Genomic DNA, 18463 nt, shown 5'->3' on the forward strand with positions numbered 1-18463 from the left:
GTGGAGGCTACAAGCCAAACATGACTAACTTTACTTACAGGTGGATTCTGGGAGCTCAGAGCAGGTCCTGTTGAATGACCTGGCTGCAGTGAAGGAGACCGTGCTCTCAGTCCCCGGTGGCTTGAACACAGACCTGCAAGGACAAGCAGAGCCCTATTATCCCATCTTTACATTGGTGTTGTAACCTTGTAGATACATTGCCCCTGTGTTCAAATACTTCTAAAATGCATCCTTCCTCCCTTCCTAGAGATATTCCACTGATCAGACCAAAACATTGTTGAAGGGAATCTCATGGAAACCTTGCTTTTCCTTATCCAATCATGTCAGCTCAGAAAAAAAAGTGAAGAAGGATGCTGTCAAAGTATTCAAACAAAGCCTCGGATTCTGGTATATTCTGCAGAAAAAATCGACCTCTATGTGAAAAGGTGGTGCGGTGCACTGCTTTCAGACCATATAAATCCTTCTCACCCAAAAAATGATGTCTAGAGATATGTACAGTATGAATGGCTGTATTCTAGTAGAGAGAGAGAGACAATCATAGCCTACCCAAACTGTGTTTCCTTCCCTCTGCGGTGCACTAGGACTGTCAGGAGAAGCCCTACCATGGTGGCCACCAGCAGGCCCAGCAACAGACCCACCCACATATGGCCTCTCTGAGTCTGGGCTGCCACTGCTTTGTGGAACATAAACACACACACAGTATAACAAACTAGCTTTACATACAACACAAAGCCGTGTTACCTTCAAATTTGGAGCATAGGTTTCAAAACAACTAGACTACTAGTGGATAGTGACAGAGGGACTAATAGTGGATAGTGACAGAGGGACTAATAGTGGATAGTGACAGAGGGACTAATAGTGGATAGTGACAGAGGGACTAATAGTGGATAGTGACAGAGGGACTAATAGTGGATAGTGACAGAGGGACTAATAGTGGATAGTGACAGAGGGACTAATAGTGGATAGTGACAGAGGGACTAATAGTGGATAGTGACAGAGGGACTAATAGTGGATAGTGACAGAGGGACTAATAGTGGATAGTGACAGAGGGACTAATAGTGGATAGTGACAGAGGGACTAATAGTGGATAGTGACAGAGGGACTAATAGTGGATAGTGACAGAGGGACTAATAGTGGATAGTGACAGAGGGACTAATAGTGGATAGTGACAGAGGGACTAATAGTGGATAGTGACAGAGGGACTAATAGTGGATAGTGACAGAGGGACTAATAGTGGATAGTGACAGAGGGACTAATAGTGGATAGTGACAGAGGGACTAATAGTGGATAGTGACAGAGGGACTAATAGTGGATAGTGACAGAGGGACTAATAGTGGATAGTGACAGAGGCCGTTTTTAGAATTGACAGTTCATACAGATTTTGTATTCTGATCATAGAGGTACGATAATGGAATTCCCGAACACGTCGTACGTCTACATTTAAATGTGTCCACATTGTGTCGGGATTCCCTTTTCCTAGGTTATATTGAAATGCCAGTATGCAAACGGTGGAAAAGGCTAAATTTGATAACAACTTGATGGCAGTAGCCATCTACTATAGCTAACTAACCAACTAACCTCTGTAACCAGCAAAGCTAAAGGGATTGCAAACAGGTTAGCATAACTCTAGCCAAACATTTTTTTTTTTCCTAATTAGCTAGCATTTATGAAGCCAGGAAACACATTAGCTTCTTTCGCTTCCAAAACACAAGTTTTCAGGAGACTTGTGTTGGCGAAGTGCTGATGACGTTTCCCACTGTATGCACTTTCTGAAGCCTGATTGAGTCCAGATTGCGGGTGGATCTCTCCTCAATGCGTCCCTGACCACCTGAAGTGGTCAGTCAGATCTGAACACAATTTGACCACAATGCAACTTGTTTGTCTTTTCAATACGATCTTTGTATTCTGATAGTAGCAGTCGCATGTAAGTGTCAAGTGTACACAACCAGCGTGACAGAGGGACTGATTGCGGTGGAGTGACAGAAGGGCTCACTGACCTGAGGCGGGCATGACCAGTACAGGCTGGCTCCAGGGCCCACAGCCGGCCACTGTACACGCCGACACCTGGAAGGTGGCGTTGAAGAAACGACCTCCACCAGACAGGTGGGCCATGTTCTCTTTAAAGAGCAACGCCTCCTGGAACACAACAATCAAAACGTATGTTAATGTGTGTTCTATTAAGACATATTGCTTTGAGAAACTTAAAAACAAAGCTTCCATTGCAAATTAGATCCAAGTAAGTGCTGGTCTTTTATCACAGAGACACACATGCTTTGACACCACAGGAACAAAATATGAAATGTGACCTTTTAATTAATAAATGTTTTGAATTCTCTCCATTATGAGAAAAGATTACATTGAAGACCATGCAAGAGGACTTGGAATGCATTTTGAACATTAATTTGGTGTTACAATTTCATCATGCTCATGATCTTTAACCATTTTCAGGTCTTGACATGTATTTTAAAGTAGATTTAAATCAAAACTGTAACTCGGCAACTCAGGAACATTCCCAGTCTTCTTGGTAAGCAACTCCAGTGTAGATTTGACCTTGTGTTCTAGGTTATTGTCCTGCTGAAAGGTGAATTGTCTGGTGGAAAGCAGAATGAACCAGGTTTTCCTCTAGGATTTTACCTGTGCTTAGCTCCATTACATTTATTTTTTATCCTAACAAACTGCCCAGTTCTTAACGATTACACCAAAACATGACGCTTGAAAATATGGAGAGTGGTACTCAGTAATGTGTTGTATTTGCCCCAAATATAACACTTTGTATTCAAGAGAAAAAGTTAATTGCTTTGCCACATTTTTTGCAGTATTACTTTAATGCCTTGTTGCAAACAATATGCTTTTTTTGGAATATTTGTATGGTGTACAGACTTCCTTGTTTTTTCACTCTGTCAATTAGGTTAGTATTGTGGAGTAACTATAATGTTGTTGATCCATTCTCAGTTCTCCAATAATAAACTGTAATAAATGTTTTGGCATCATGGTGAAATCCCTGAGTGGTTGCTTTCCTCTCTGGCAACTGAGTTAGGAAGGACGCTTGTATCTTTGTAGTGACTGGTGTATTGATACACCATCCAAAGTGTAGTTAATAACTTCACCATGCTCAAAGCGATATTCAGTGTCTTTTTTTTTTTTTTTTTTACCCATGTACCAATAGGTGCCCTTATCCCTGGTCTTTGTGGTAATTGTATGTGTGGGGTACAGAGATGAGGTAGTCATTCAAATATCATGATATGGAGTGAGTCCATGCAACTTATGCGACTTGTTAAGCACATTTTTACTCCTGAACGTATTTAGTGTTGCCATAATAAAAGGGTTGAATACTTATTGATCCAAGACATTTCAGCTTTAATTTTAATGAATGTGTAACATTTTCAAAAAACGTATTTCCACTTTGACATACTGTGTGTCTAGGCCTGTGACAACACATATGTGCGAATCATTTCTGGAGGCACTGTATGGTCATTATACAATTCTTGTGGCCAAGAAAGAAAAAACAGAACACAAGTAGCGAGCTCAAAGGGTTTAGATATCTCACCTGAACACCTGACAGATTGGGAGTCATAGAAAGGAGAGGAAAAATACTTTTGACCCATTTTCTATAGCAATGTCCCTATTAAAAACAACTAAACCCCTATTATGGCCATACAAACTTCTGGTATGGCCATAGAAACTTCTGGTATGGCCATAGGATTGTGAACGTAGTCATACTGTAATGTACCACATTCCATAATAACAGAAACATAGGGATTGTAATTAATAAGAAGTGGATTGTTGACAGCAGCTGAAGATTGGTGTCGGCTGGTTGTGGTTATTGTATGCTCCACTGACCAATGTCTACTGTGACTGAGAATTTGGCATATTCAATTACTGAAATGTGCATTGATCTGCACAGCCAGAGACTATTTTCTTCAGTTTATTTTCTTCCTGCAGCTTTTGCTATCATCTGAGGTATATACGAGATTCCTTCAGTGTGTATAGGTGTATGGGTCTGAACCTGTCCCTCTCCTCCCAGGTTCCACTGGACTTTGTAGGCCATCAGTTTCCCCTGCAGCTCCTTGTCATCCAAGCTCGCCCAGTTCAGGGACAGATGCTGTTCAGTTAGTTCAAAGGTCAGGTTCCGAGGGGCAGCAGAGGGCACTAGGAAGAAAGAAGACACAGGGACAGTTTCATGACAATACTTTACATTTCATCAAAGAACAATACGGGGTTGCCATTGTATATGTCCATGCTGTCATCACACCCTTGGTCCTAATCCTTAAAAACATTAACAGATCTAAAGGGTCTGGATAGGTATAAGCAGTATTGCTTCCACTTCTGCAAACATATGGACATTTATTTATTAATCGCTGCTACAGATTATTATTATTTTTTAAATAATTTTCATTATTTTATTTAACTTAGTCCTGCATGTTGGAGCTCGGAGCCTAAGATTTTCATTGTACCCTCCAATCACACCTGCAACCCTGCACATGTGACTATTAAACACTGAATGAGATATAAGGGGAAGGGCCAAGATTAAGGTATACTTCGGGATTTTGGCAATGAGGCCCTTTATCTATTCCAGCAGTCAGATGAACTCGTGGTTAAAAAACGTATGTCTCTGTGTCCAGTATGAAGGAAGTTCGAGGTAGTTTTGCGAGCCAATGCTAACTAGCTTTAGCGCAATGACTAAGTTTATGGGTATTTACTGGAAGTCTATGGGTATTTACTGGACGTCTATGGGTATTTACTGGACGTCTATGGGTATTTACTGGACGTCTATGGGTATTTACTGGACGTCTATGGGTATTTACTGGACGTCTATGGGTATTTACTGGACGTCTATGGGTATTTACTGGAAGTCAATGGGTATCTACTACTATCTACTAGTCTATATCCATAGACTTCCAGTCATTGCTAGTTAGCAATAGCTTGCGAAACTACTTCTAACTTCCTTCATACTGCACACAGACATAAAAATGGTATCCACAAGTTCATCTGACTCTGGGAAAGTAGATCATCCCGAAGCAAATTGAGACCGGCTTCAGGTCACCCTAAAATGAGACCCCAATCATTCCTGCAGTGGCCTCCTTGACCAGCGTGTGTCGACAATGAGACAACAGGGTTTAGTTCAGCACTGCAGCACATTGATATGGATTGAGGGCATGCACAATGGTTCATTGTACAAGTGGGACTGGAATCCACTGGCCTGTGTCCAGCACTGGCAGTTTACAAACATACAAAGGTCGCCACCAGAAACCCCTACTCCACTGCTCCCCTCAGACGAGCTCCCATGATCACCTCTAAACTCAAACGCCTGTCCCACTTATCTTAACAACCCTCATTTAAAACTGAAACTTAGACCGTATCCTATATGAACATGAAGGGGTGGATTCCCAGACAAAGATTAAGCTAATGCTAGTCCTAGACTAAAAAGACAACTCAATGGAGAATCTCCTTCAAATGATTTTTGGACCAAGATTAGGGTTAATCTGTGTCTGTTTAACCATCTCTAAATGTTTCATGTTACTTTGACAGAGTAACAACTTTGAAAGGTCATCTGTGGGGCTGTGAGACACAGAGGGCCACAAACACAGAGAATCATTATGTTCTCATTGTGATAAGGTTGCTACTCGCCATACTGTTGCATGGATCGTCACATGCTATTGATGTCCAGCTGGTGATGTGAGTGCAGTTGGTAGAAAATGACAACAAAAACAACAGTTGATGAACAAAAGGGCTAAGTCCCAAATGGCACCCTATTCCCTTTATAGTGCACTACTTTTGACCAGGACCCATAGGAATAGGGTGCCATTTGGAACTCAGCCCTGTTCAGCCCCGGATATGTCATCATCTATTCTAGTGACTGGATGCACACCTGCTTCTAGTGTCTGAAAGTCCAGCCAGCCAGAGAACGGGGATGTCCCCACCTCATTGTCACAGCACACTCTAACGCTGTAGTTGGAGTAGCAGCTCAGCCCATTGAGGATCTGTTGGAACGGTGGAACCTTCACACGCTGGTCCCGAACTTCCACCTTCCTCCCAGAGTTCTTAGACATCTGTAAAAGGTATAGAAGGAAGTTAGCGGTAGTTTAGCATTAGCTGGCAAAACTACCTCTAAATTCCTTCAACCTGGACACAGAGACATTAACATGGTATCCATGAGTTCATCTGACTCTGGGGAAGTAGATAAAGGGCCTCGTTGCCAAAATCTCGAAGTATCTCTTTAAATATCCTCATGTTTCCATTGCCAAATTCTTTCATTCCAATATTGAAACTGAGGTCTAAATACTCAGGCTGTCTTAAATGTTTAAAAAATTAATATGTGGTTTTCATTATCTCAGTCTAGGCCAAACATTCATCCAAGGCTTTAATGGAATTCTGATGGTTGTCACTCCCATCTTAAAATAGCACTGACAACAACCACCACATTTCGTAATAATAACTAATTTATCAACTGCATATTATGGTTGCTTTATTGAAAATCTAAATGTAAGAATTAGGTTATATGAACTTAGTACTGACACAGGACATCTCAGTGGTGTTGGTTCAGTCTTAGTTACTGTACCTGGATGGTGCAGGCTGACAGGTCAGAGTGTCCAGTGAAGCCTGGGCTCCAGGCCAGTGTGACATTGTTCTCCACCATGTGGACCACCTGCACACCTTTAGGGGCTGCTGGGAGGACTGCAGTCAATTAAAGAACAGGGTTTTAGATTTACAAACATCCAACTCTGAACAGAAGCTGGACTCGGGGCCGATAAGCCTAGCTAAATTACAGCAGCATACTGTAACATGCATTGACTAACCAGTCTTTATCAAGCAGCGTATTCTAATCTGAAAAATGACTTAGTCACACTTATGACAGCATTGATTATTCATGAATGTCTCACCTTTAATGTGCACAGTGCCTGTTCGAGATACTGAGATACCTCTGGCATTCTTGGCTTCACAGTAGAACTTGATGCTGTTATTAACACCTACAGGGAACAGAGGAGGGAGACATGGTGTACTCATGATGTGATGTACTCAACAGCATGCCAGAGCCCTTTTAAAAGGTAAGCTGCCAGTTTATGCCAAAAGAGAGTGTTAAACCAGTCCCCTGCAATTATGCCTGACCAACAGTCTTTCTCCAATGTAAATGAGCAATTTTCACACACTGGACAGTAGGCAATGCATACCAGAGTGGAGTGCTGTATATGAAGTGCTGTGAGTGTTTGTAGTACACTTGGCTCATAAGGATCAAAGAGATTTTGGCACTACCAATTTGAACAAACCAGCTACTGAAACTACACAAGGAAACAAGGTCAGCACAATGAATAACTCCTAAACTAGACTGTCTTGACAAGCCTGTTGTATCCCTCCATTAAATAAATGTCCTTGGGCTAATCCTTCATGGCAAATATGTTTACAGAAAGGCGGGTGTTTGTGTGTGTACTGTACAGTGATTACTACCAGGCACTGTGGGACACTGCCTGGTTATTCATCAACTAACTGACAATCACAAAAAAAACATGTCAGAGTCATAACAGAGAACCATCAGCTGGGCCGAAACGTTTCTGGTTACTCTCACAGATAGGAAAACATCAACGCCTGTTAAGTTGACTATATGGCTGCCGCATTCCTGACTCAGAGTTGGCACTTAGCAGCAAACTATTTGTATGCACCCAAATGGAACCCTTTTCCCTATATAGTGCACTACATCAGACCAGAGTTCTATGGGCCCTGGTCAAAAGTAGTGCACTACATTGGGAATAGGATTCCATTTGGGACACAGCCTTATAATGAGAGGTTCTGGTCAGCAGTGTTGATTGAGATGAATGAGATGAAAGGGCCAGGTAGGTCCAGTTACATGGCAGAGTGTAGGAGGCTCCTTATTGCTGAAACAGAACCAGCTCAACATAAAAGGAGAAATGAAAGAGGAGAGACACTAACATGAAAAGCTTGCATAACACGAGAACGGAATAAAACACAACTAATGAAAGGGTCAAAAAAAAAAACACACCCTTTTAAGAACTCTTATTATTTTCTGAAATATTTTTTATATATATTGACTTTCAATGTGGATGGGATGTGACAGAGGACTGGCTAGTGTCAAACAAAACCTGTACACTTTTATGTGTTTTCAACCAATTACAACACATTTCCAATCTCAGGTCAAGACATTTGTCCTTTAACATGAGGGGAAACATTATATGGCAGGTGAGGTCATTGGTTCCCCCTCTATATATATATAAAAAAAGTCAAACATTCAGTGCTGTATTCAGTGCACACGCTTTTTCAGTTCTACCCACACATTTTCTATAGGATTGAGGTTAGGGCTTTGTGATGTCCACTCCAATACCTTGATTTTGTTGTCCTTACGCCATTTTGCCACAACTTTGGAAGTATGCTTGGGGTCATTGTCCATTTGGAAGACCCTTTTTGCGACCAAGCTTTAACTTCCTGACTGATGTTTTGAGATGTTGCTTCAATATATCCACATACATTTCCCTGCCTCATGACGCCATCTATTTTGTGAATTGCACCAGTCTCTCCTGCAGCAAAGCAACCCCACAACATGATGCTGCCACCCCCGTACTTCACGGTTGGGATGGTGTTCTTCGGCTTGCAAGCATCCCCCTTTTTCCTCCAAACATAACAATAGTCATTATGGTCAAACAGTTCTATTTTTGTTTCATCAGATCAGAGGACATTTCTCCAAAAAGTACGATCTTTGTTCCCATGTGCAGTTGCAAACCGTAGTCTGGCTTTTTTATGGCGGTTTTGGAGGAGTGGCTTCTTCCTTGCTGAGCGGCCTTTCAGGTTATGTCGATGTAAGACTCGTTTTACTGTGGATATAGATACTTTTGTACCTGTTTCCTCCAGCATCTTCACAAGGTCCTTTGCTGTTGTTCTGGGATTGGTTTGCACTTTTCGCACCAAAGTACGTTCATCTCCAGGAGACAGAACGCATCTTCTTCCTGAGTGGTATGACGGCTGCGTGGTCCCATGGTGTTTATACTTGCGTACTATTGTTTGTACAGATGAACGTGGTACCTTCAGGCGTGTGGAAATTGCTCTCAGGGATGAACCAGACTTGTGGAGGTCTACAATTTTTTTTCAGAGGTCTTGGCTGATTTCTTTTGATTGTCCCATGAAGTCAGGCAAAGAGGCACTTAGTTTGAAGGTATGCCTTGAAATACATCCACAGGTATACCTCCTATTGACTCAAATGATGTCAATTAGCCTATCAGAAGCTTCTAAAGCCATGACATAGTTTTCTGGAATTTTCCAAGCTGTTTAAAGGCACAGTCAACTTAGTGTATGTAAACTTCTGACCCACTGGAATTGTGATACAGTGAATTATAAGTGAAATAATCTGTCTGTAAACAATTGTTGGACAATTCACTTGTGTCATGCACAAAGTAGATGTCCTAACCGACTTGCCAAAACTATAGTTTGTTAACAAGAAATTTGTGGAGTGGTTGAAAAACAAGTTTTAATGACTCCAACCTAAGTGAATGTAAACTTCAACTATCTCAGATAGCTGGGAGTGAGGCCTAAGAGGGTTTTATAAATAAGCATCAACCAGTGGGTCTTGTGACGGGTATAGAGATGACCAGTTTACAGAGGATTATAGAGTGCAGTGATGTGTCCGATAAGGAGCATTGGTGGCAAATCTGATGGCCGAATGGTAAAGAACATCTAGCCGCTCGAGGGCACCCTAACCTAAATTATGTCTCTCCAATCTAGCATGGGTAGGATGGTCATCTGAATCAGGGTTAGTTTGGTAGCTGGGGTGAAAGAGGAGCAATTATGATAGAGGAAACCAAGTCTAGATTTAACTTAAACCTGCAGCTTTGATATGTGCTGAGAGAAGGACAGTGTACCATCTAGCCATACTCCCAAGTACTTGTATGAGGTGACTACCTCAAGCTCTAAACCCTCAGGAGGTAGTAATAACACCTGTGGGGAGAGGGGCATTCTTCTTACCAAACCACCTTTGTTTTGGAGGTGTTCAGGACAAGGTTCAGTACAGAGAAAGCTTGTTTGACACTAAGAAAGCTTTGTTGTGGGGTGTTTAACACAAAATCCAGGGAGTGGCCAGCTGAGTATAAGACTGTATCATCTGCATAGAAATGGATGAGAGAGCTTCCTACTGCCTGAGCTATATGATGTAAATTGAGAAGAGCGTCGGGCCTAGGATTGAGCCTTGGGCTACACCCTTGGTGACAGAGCAAGAAAGAGCAAGACAGCCCTTCAGTAGCCTTACACCCATTGAGAATAACCTTTGGCTTAGTTCTACCATTCAAACAGTTATATTTCCAACTCATGGGCAGAGCTCAAGGACCAGTAAGAATGCTATAAAACTATCATCCGTTCCTTGTAATGACTAATGGCACTCTTACAACAGGCAGTCCACCTTATTGAACTTACAGTATGTGAAAATGACACACTCTGATCTGACTCATTCTTATGATTCATCATATCACTGTTGATTTAACCAGCCAGAGGGAGGGGAGAAGCAGCAGAAATAGGATATTGCACAGTAGTCTATAGTCGGTTCTTCAAATCATCTCTCTTTACCACCTCCTAATAACCTTCTCATTGGAGGAGAGGGCCCGAGGGGAGGAACCTCAGATCTTCTCCCACAATGCATTTTGAGAAGGTGAGAGGAGATGATGCAAGGAATCAAGGAAAGTAAAGAGATTTTAGGAAAGGAATCAAGGAAAGATTGAATAACAACCCGGGTAGAGACTTACCGTTAACATGGAGTACAGATGGAGAGGAAGTGAAGTCTCCCTCCTGTACTCCTCCCAGCCACCACAGCACCTCCACCGGGCCCGGGGGACCCACAGCAGTACACGTCAGGTTAAAGGGCATGCCAGGGATCGTGGCTACGTCTTGGGGCTCAAGTGTAAAGTGGGGGACACCTTGAGAAAGAACCAGAAAGTATGACCACGATAACAGGATAATATATTTTATCATGTTATTGAAAAAAAGGCCATTGTGTTGAGAGAAAGAAAGAGACAGACAGGACAACATTGATTGATTTACCCTCTACTGTTATCCAGGCGGGCTCCGAAGAGATGGTCGAGCCTCGGAACTCTACCTCACACCAGTACTTCCCTGTATCCTGCTGCTGGACAGACTTCACACTGAAACCACCCGGACAGAAGGACACGCTCAGTGATTCCCCTAGTACTTAACATGATAATGCAAAAACAATAAAAAAAATAATCACGTTTCAAAATTATGTAGTAATTCTATAAACCAAATTATTCCCTGAGCACGTCCAAAAACACTTCTCCTGAAAAGATGTGGATTAGTACTGATAGATGAGGGGAGACCCGCTAGGCAGAATGGAGGTAAAAGCCCATCACATATAACTGGGTAGCAGAAGAAAAATGTACAATACAGATAAAGAACCCCTGGAAGATGTGTTGAGAGATGAAGTAGGCGGTTGTGGAAAAAGTACCCAATTGTCATACTTGAGTAAAAGATAATAGAAAATGACTAATGTAAAAGTTGAGGTAAGTCACCCAGTAAAATACTACTTGAGTAAAAGTCAAAAAGTATTTGGTTTTAAATATATTTAAGTATCAAAAGTAAATGTAATTGCAAAAATATACTTAAGTAACAAAAGTATAAATCATCTCAAATTCCTTATAAAGAAAACCAGACATACTTTTTTTTTAAATTTAAGGATAGTCAGGGGCACACCATCACTCAGACATAATTTACAAACTAAGCATTTATGTTTAATGAGTCCTCCAGATCAGAGGCAGTAGGGATGATCGGGGATGTTCTCTTGATAAAAGTGTGTGAATTGGACCATTTTCCTGTCCTGCTTAGCATTCAAAATGTAACGAGTACTTTTGGGTGTCAGGGAAAATGTAAAAAGTATCACTTTCTTTAGGAATGTAGTGAAGTAAAAGTAGTCAAAAATATAAATAGTAAAGTACAGATACTTTAAAGTACTACTTAAGTCGTTTTTGGGTATGTTTTACTTAAGTACTTTACACCACTGGAAGTAGGAATATAACTAATTGGAGCAATAAACTAGCTTGGGTAAATTTTCACTCAGCAGGAGTACACTGTGTATTTGTTTTAGGAGTCACTCAGGAAACCATTGCCTGCATTGACAGGTCCTACTCACTCATAGATCAGTCAGTTGTTTAGCAACAAAACCGATGCATGCGCAACTGTGGAGCAAAACAGGCGGAGTAACTTGTAAACCAGTATATTTTCTCTCCAAATTTTATTGAAAACATAAATATGTTTGCACAATGAGCACTTGTCTCTCAAATACATTGTTACAATTGTTGGTTAGCTAGCTACACAAGAGTCAAAACACCTCAAAATATGGTATCAATAACAAGGTACAATGAGCTGAAACAAGCCACCTAACATAAGGCAGCTTGTTGTCATCATTGTTGCTAGCTACAGTGCGAAGAAAAAGTATGTGAACCCTTTGGAAATACCTGGATTTCTGCATAAATTGGTCATAAAATTTGATTCGATCTTCATCTAGGTCACAACAATAGACAATCACAGTCTGCTAATAACACACAAACAATTATATGTTTTTATGTCTTTATTGAACATACCATGTAAACATTCACAATGCAGGGTGGGAAAAGTATGTGAATCCTTGGATTTAATAACTGGTTGACTCTCCTTTGGCAGCAATAACCTCAACAAAACTTTTTCTGTATTTGCGGCTCAGACCTGCACAACAGTCAGGAGGAATTTTGGACCATTCCACTTTACCAAACTGTTTCAGTTCAGCAACATTCTTGGGATGTCTAGTGTGAAGTGCTCTCTTGAGGGCATCCCAATCAGTTTGAGGTCAGGACTGACTGGGCCACTCCATAAAAGCGTATTTTCTTCTGTTGAAGCCATTCTGTTGTTGATTTACCTCTGTGTTTTGGGTTGTCGTCCTGTTGCATCACCCAACTTCTGTGTAGCTTCAATTGGCGGACAGATAGCCTTATATTCTCCTGAAAAATGTCTTGATAAACTTGAGACTTCATTTTTCCGTCGATGATAGCAAGGCCCTGAGGCAGCCCCAGACCATTATGCTCCCTCCACCATGTTCTACAGTTGGGGTGAGGTTTTGATGTTGGTGTGCTGTGCCTTTTTTCTCCACACATAGTGTTGTGTGTTCCTTCCAAACAACTCAACACTTTAGTTTCATCTGTTTCATAGTTTCATCTGTCCACAGAATATTTTGCCAGTAGCGCTGTGGAACATCCAGATGCTCTTTTGCAAACTTCCGACGTGCAGCAATGTTTTTTTTTGGACTACAGTAACTTCTTCCGTGGTGTCCTCCCATGAACACCATTCTTGTTTAGTGTTTTACATATTGTAGACTCGTCAATAGAGATGTTAGCATGTTCCAGAGATTTCTGTAGGTATTTCGTTGACACGGTAGGATTCTGAGTTCAAATACTATGTGAATCATTTCAAGTACCCAGGTCTGATGTCAAAGCCAGGAACAGCATCACTGCCTCTATTTACAGTATTACACTGCATGTTTCGGTCATAACACGGAACAAACTCATACCATAACATACCGTGCCTGCCTACATGCTGTTGGCTATTCCCTGTAGTTGTACCTCCAAACATCCACAGCATATTTAAGGCAGACTGACCTACGTTTGAATTTACACAAGGGCAAAGAATGTTGAAGGGTAATTTGCAAGTCAGCTTCCCAATCATTTCTGGAGAAATGCAACACAATAAATGTGATGCTATGATAAATATGATGGAAGGTCTGAAGACATCTTCCAATCAGCCTATAAAGTGGTAAGGGTAACACTACTTAAAATTAGGACAGGACTACTGAAGCACTGACCTGTGGAAGGTCTCCCAGTGGTGTTGCTCCAGGGGGATGTACATCTGGTCTGTACTGTACAGCTTCTCCCCATCCTTCATCCACACGATCTCCGGCTCACTCAGGCCCTCAATGGTACAACCCAGGCGAACCTTGTTGCCCTGGGTCACCGTGAGGTTGGTGGGGTTCTTGGTAAACCTGAGTCCTAAAGGTCAAGGGGTAGGAGTAACCAGAGACTTGAATGAGTCATTCATTAATCGCCTAAGTCCTGGTCATTTCTTCTTCACTACTCTAAATGCCAATCAGAAAATATAATGGATGGGATCTGAGGCTCCATCAGATTGCAACACATATGCAGCAGTGATCATTACAGGAGAGATAGCTAGATACCCCTTTAAAGGTAGCCTACAAAAATGGTGTTTGTTCAGTTATTGTAATGTGCAGGCATAAAACATTTTGAAGTAGAAATTGTGACATGGAATTGGTTTTCCAAAGATATTTGAAAAATAGTTGTTTTTGCAAGAGTCTTTTGTCTTTAGAACTGCTTGTCTCCATTGTGTTTCTTGGGCCATTGCATGCAACTTGGCCGAGTATCTGCATGCCCCGACCTGAGCCTCGGTGCAGACAGAGCAGACGTCATACAAGGCTGTAGAGGGCTGAAAGCTCTCCACTGTGGCAGCTCACTACAGCTGCTGGGTTTAGCTGCATGCAACAGACCAACGGCCAGAGAAGTAATATCAATGACCATATTATACTGCACTGCTCAGAGGCAGGGGAGTGTCCATGTCATCAAGCTAAATGTAGCCTGTAGGCCTACCTATCCTCCCACACCTTCACTCTGTTTAATGAATGGTTCATTATTACATGTTCAGTCCAATGACCTGTTACCCAAATGGTATATAAGAGGGGGGTGGGGAAGCCTTCAAATACATGGGCCTATGTCAAATACTACTACATATTTAGATTCAATGGAATAGTCCCAAAAAGTGTAAATCAATCAAGCACACCTCAAATACTGGAGTATGTACTTGACCCAGGTCTGGTCTGGACAGGGAAGAGGAAATGACCTCAACCGTTACATTTTAGTCATTTAGCAGACGCTCTTATCCAGAGCAAAAGACAGTAGTGAGTGCATACATTTTCATACAGGTCCCCCGTGGGAATTGAACCCACAACCTTGGCATTGCAAACACCATGCTCTACCAACAGAGCCACATTGGACCAAATCTCAGTGAGATATGTGCTCAGTTTGTAATGGTTATTTTGCTCTTATGATAAACATTGTTACAAGAAACAGATTCACTTCAGTATTATAATTTTTAGAGAACAATGTTGAGAATATGCCTCCTGAATTTTGTGCAAAACTTCTCTGGACTGTGGTCCCTTGTACTTGTGTGGTGAACAACATTATTGGAATTGGCGGTTTACCTTCAAAATAAAAGTCCCCAATTAAAAACATGCCACAATTGGATTATAGAATGCGAAACAATGTTGGAATTCAACAAAAGATAATTCATTAATTTGACCGGAAAAAAAATATTTTTATAGTACCAGTGCACGTGACGATCAAAAAACAAGCTTGAAATCAAATTGTGAAGGTATTAGGCTTCAGAATTGCATTGCGGGCATACTTACATGCACTGTACTGCCTAACCTATGGAATGTGCCATGAAATATGGTACCAACCTACTCAGTGACATCTACAGAACCTAATTATGTCGAGTTTACACAAATGTTAGCATCTCAGCTCTTATTACAGGACTCGACTGTAGGAAATCACAGTCCCAGTCAGTCTATTGTGTGTATTGGACATTCATATTGCACTGTACAGGCTAACCTATGGATTGTGCACTCATAAAATGGGGTATCAGCCTAATCAGTGACAGCATACAGTTAATTAGATGAGTTAATTAATAAGGATTCATTCAAAAATAATTTCACCACAAGCATATCATAAAATGATATCACTCAGCTAGAGCTTTCTAAACAAGTACTTTGTTTTCCGTCAACATTTTAAATGTCAGTCATTTAGCAGACGCTCTTATCCAGAGGGACTTACAGGAGCAGTTAGAGTTAAGTACCTTGCTCAAGGGCACAGACAGAATTCTCATCTTGTCAACTCATACAACCGACAGTCTATCATTCCTTTGTCGTAGAATTGATTAATGCTTTGCCCTGAAACGACTGCTTTGGAAAACAAACATTCATACAGTAGATACCACAACTGAATTCTTTATGGCAGAATTCATAATCAAGGACAATATCCATCACAACTCTATTCAAAGCCAAGTATTGCACTGCCAGGTATTTGTGCAATCGGTACAGAATGCCATTAATCTCCATTTGGTGTTACTGTGAGGCAGGGCTGTCAAACTCATTCCATGGAGGGCCTAGTGTCTGCTGGTTTTTGTTTTTTCCCTTCAATTAAGACCTACAGTAGACAACCAGGTGAGGGGAGTTCCTTACTAATCAGTGACCTTAATTCATCCATCAAGGACAAGGGAGGAGCAAAAACCTGCAGACAGTCATTTGGCTCCTGAGTGGCGCGGCGGTCTAAGGCACTGCATCTCAGTGCTAGAGGCATCACTACAGACACCCTGGTTCAAATCCAGGTTGTATCACAACCGGCTGTGATTGGGAATCCCATAGGGCGGTGCAAAATTGGCCCAGCGTCTTGCTGACTTGCCTAGTTAAATACATCTATAAACACATTACATTTAAAACACGTGCTGTAAGGAGTCCATTATTCCACAACTTAATGTTACGGTTGTCACATGACTCACTCTATGCTCCATGTCAACCCATTGTGATGACTTGACATTATCACTACAACTCAGAATGCCACCAATTGAACTCTGCTATGGTGTTCTGTGGTTGTCACGGAGTAGACCGATACCACATTTCATGGGGGTGTTTGAATGTCCAATACACAAAAGACTGACTGGAAAGGTGACTTCTCACAGTCAATGTCCTGTAATAAGACGCTAATATTTGTGTAAACTACATAATTGTGTTCTGTTGATGTCACTGAGTAAGTAGATAGCAGATTTCATGGGTGCACAATCCATAGGTAAGGCTGTACAGTGAAACATAAGTATGCCCCCAATGCAGTTATGAAGTCTAATACATCCATAATGCAATAAATATATACATAGTTAAATATATGTCACCTGCACTGCTACAGTAGTGCTCTTTCCCAACAACGCAGTAGTAATATAAATAAAACAGATTCATATTCGTCAAAATAACTAAATAAATGGTATTTTATTGAATTTATGTAATAACATTCTAACCTTGTTTGGCACTATCTAGTCCAATTGTGGCTTGTTTTCACTATTTTTATCCGTTTGCATGTTTCAAAGAGGGGACTTATTTTGAAGGCGAACCGCAGATTCCACGTTTGTTGCTTACACTAATGTTGTTCAACACACTGGTGTCTCTTGAGACTATCATCCACCCTTGAAATAGGCTAAAATCGACGTGTTGACAAACGCTTACCGCGCAAATGTACTGAGTAGCAATATACAATATTATATTACACATTCATGAAACGTAACCGTGTCATGCAGTAAAGGGATAACTTTTCAAACTTACCAGGGATTGCTCTACTACTTTGTGCCAAGAAGAGTATGATCCAAAGATAAATGGTCATATTTTCATCATCTGGTTCACAATGAGGCTATCTTCCACAAATCAGCCGAGTGCTGAACAATCGAATGAGTCGATGCCTTGAATTAAACGTATTTTCGGGTCTCCAAAGATTTCTGCACTAGAAAGTGACCGCTTGAGATTTTCCGGCAGTGATTTATCCAACGGCGTTGATACACAATTCACCAACACCAGATTGTTAGTAAATTCCTGTCCAGGATGATAGACAAAGTATGTTGTTTTATTTCCCCTCGTGAATAACCGGCTACACTTGTTTAAATAAATTGGTGGACTTTCGTCTTCTAGGCTGTTAAACACGTTGTTGTTCTAGCCTCATAATACATGACGAAGTGCTGCTCTCTTGAGGAATGTCAATGTACATTACCGCCGCCTGGTGAGAGAGCGCAGGAAATAAGATTCCCAGTATGAAGTGACATGAAACAAAGTATCAATACAACACCTATTGAACGTAACTAAGGCACTGCGACACATAACCAATTGTATGTATTATATCTTTATTAGGAGAAATTGCGATGAGATGCGGGGTATATTAAATTACTGCATGTACATTCCTTTCGCAAAATTAAGGTTGTGACAACCTGATATGAAATTGGTCTGAATGCAAAACATGGAATCATATTTAAGTCAAATTAAATAAAAGCATTCAAATGAAACAAAGTTAAGTAATTCTACATAAATCAGTGTTAGTATATTAACACAATTCATGGAGAGTATTCTGTTACAATTAAATACATCTGATAAGTTAAATGTATTGTTAATGGCAGCCTAATGCAACTCCTCCTTTCACAGAAAGTGCACCCTTGATCAGCAACCCTGATTAGAAAACAGATATGAATGATCCTCTTTGTGAGGTTGTCTTCAATCTAGTAATAAAGGTTACTAGACCCTTGCCCGATAAAATAATATGAAGAGGATCCATCAACACTTCTTTGAGGGTCAAATTTAGAATAGTGGAGGTGATCCTGTTTTGTGGTTTTTATCTGA

General features: G+C 41.0%; 1 protein-coding gene across 2 annotated transcripts in view; it reads right to left on the reverse strand.

Moving 5' to 3' along the window:
* LOC110505802 (tyrosine-protein kinase receptor TYRO3) overlaps positions 1 to 17890 on the reverse strand; it is a 30797-nt gene extending 12907 nt beyond the window's left edge. Inside the window, exons 1-11 of one of the 2 annotated variants that reach the window (XM_021585254.2) lie at positions 17405 to 17890; positions 13832 to 14015; positions 11029 to 11129; positions 10734 to 10904; positions 6882 to 6968; positions 6560 to 6675; positions 5870 to 6050; positions 4007 to 4149; positions 1998 to 2136; positions 547 to 673; positions 39 to 133 (exon numbers count right to left, since the gene is read on the reverse strand). In XM_021585254.2, the coding sequence (XP_021440929.1) occupies positions 39 to 133; positions 547 to 673; positions 1998 to 2136; positions 4007 to 4149; positions 5870 to 6050; positions 6560 to 6675; positions 6882 to 6968; positions 10734 to 10904; positions 11029 to 11129; positions 13832 to 14015; positions 17405 to 17462 (1402 nt within the window). In that variant the 5' untranslated portion in view covers positions 17463 to 17890. The remainder of the gene's footprint in view (positions 1 to 38; positions 134 to 546; positions 674 to 1997; positions 2137 to 4006; positions 4150 to 5869; positions 6051 to 6559; positions 6676 to 6881; positions 6969 to 10733; positions 10905 to 11028; positions 11130 to 13831; positions 14016 to 17404) is intronic. The other variant, XM_021585255.2, reaches the window with a different exon arrangement.
* Positions 17891 to 18463: the final 573 nt, after the last annotated feature.

Source organism: Oncorhynchus mykiss, chromosome 25, assembly GCF_013265735.2.
Source record: "Oncorhynchus mykiss isolate Arlee chromosome 25, USDA_OmykA_1.1, whole genome shotgun sequence".
NCBI lineage: Eukaryota > Metazoa > Chordata > Actinopteri > Salmoniformes > Salmonidae > Oncorhynchus > Oncorhynchus mykiss.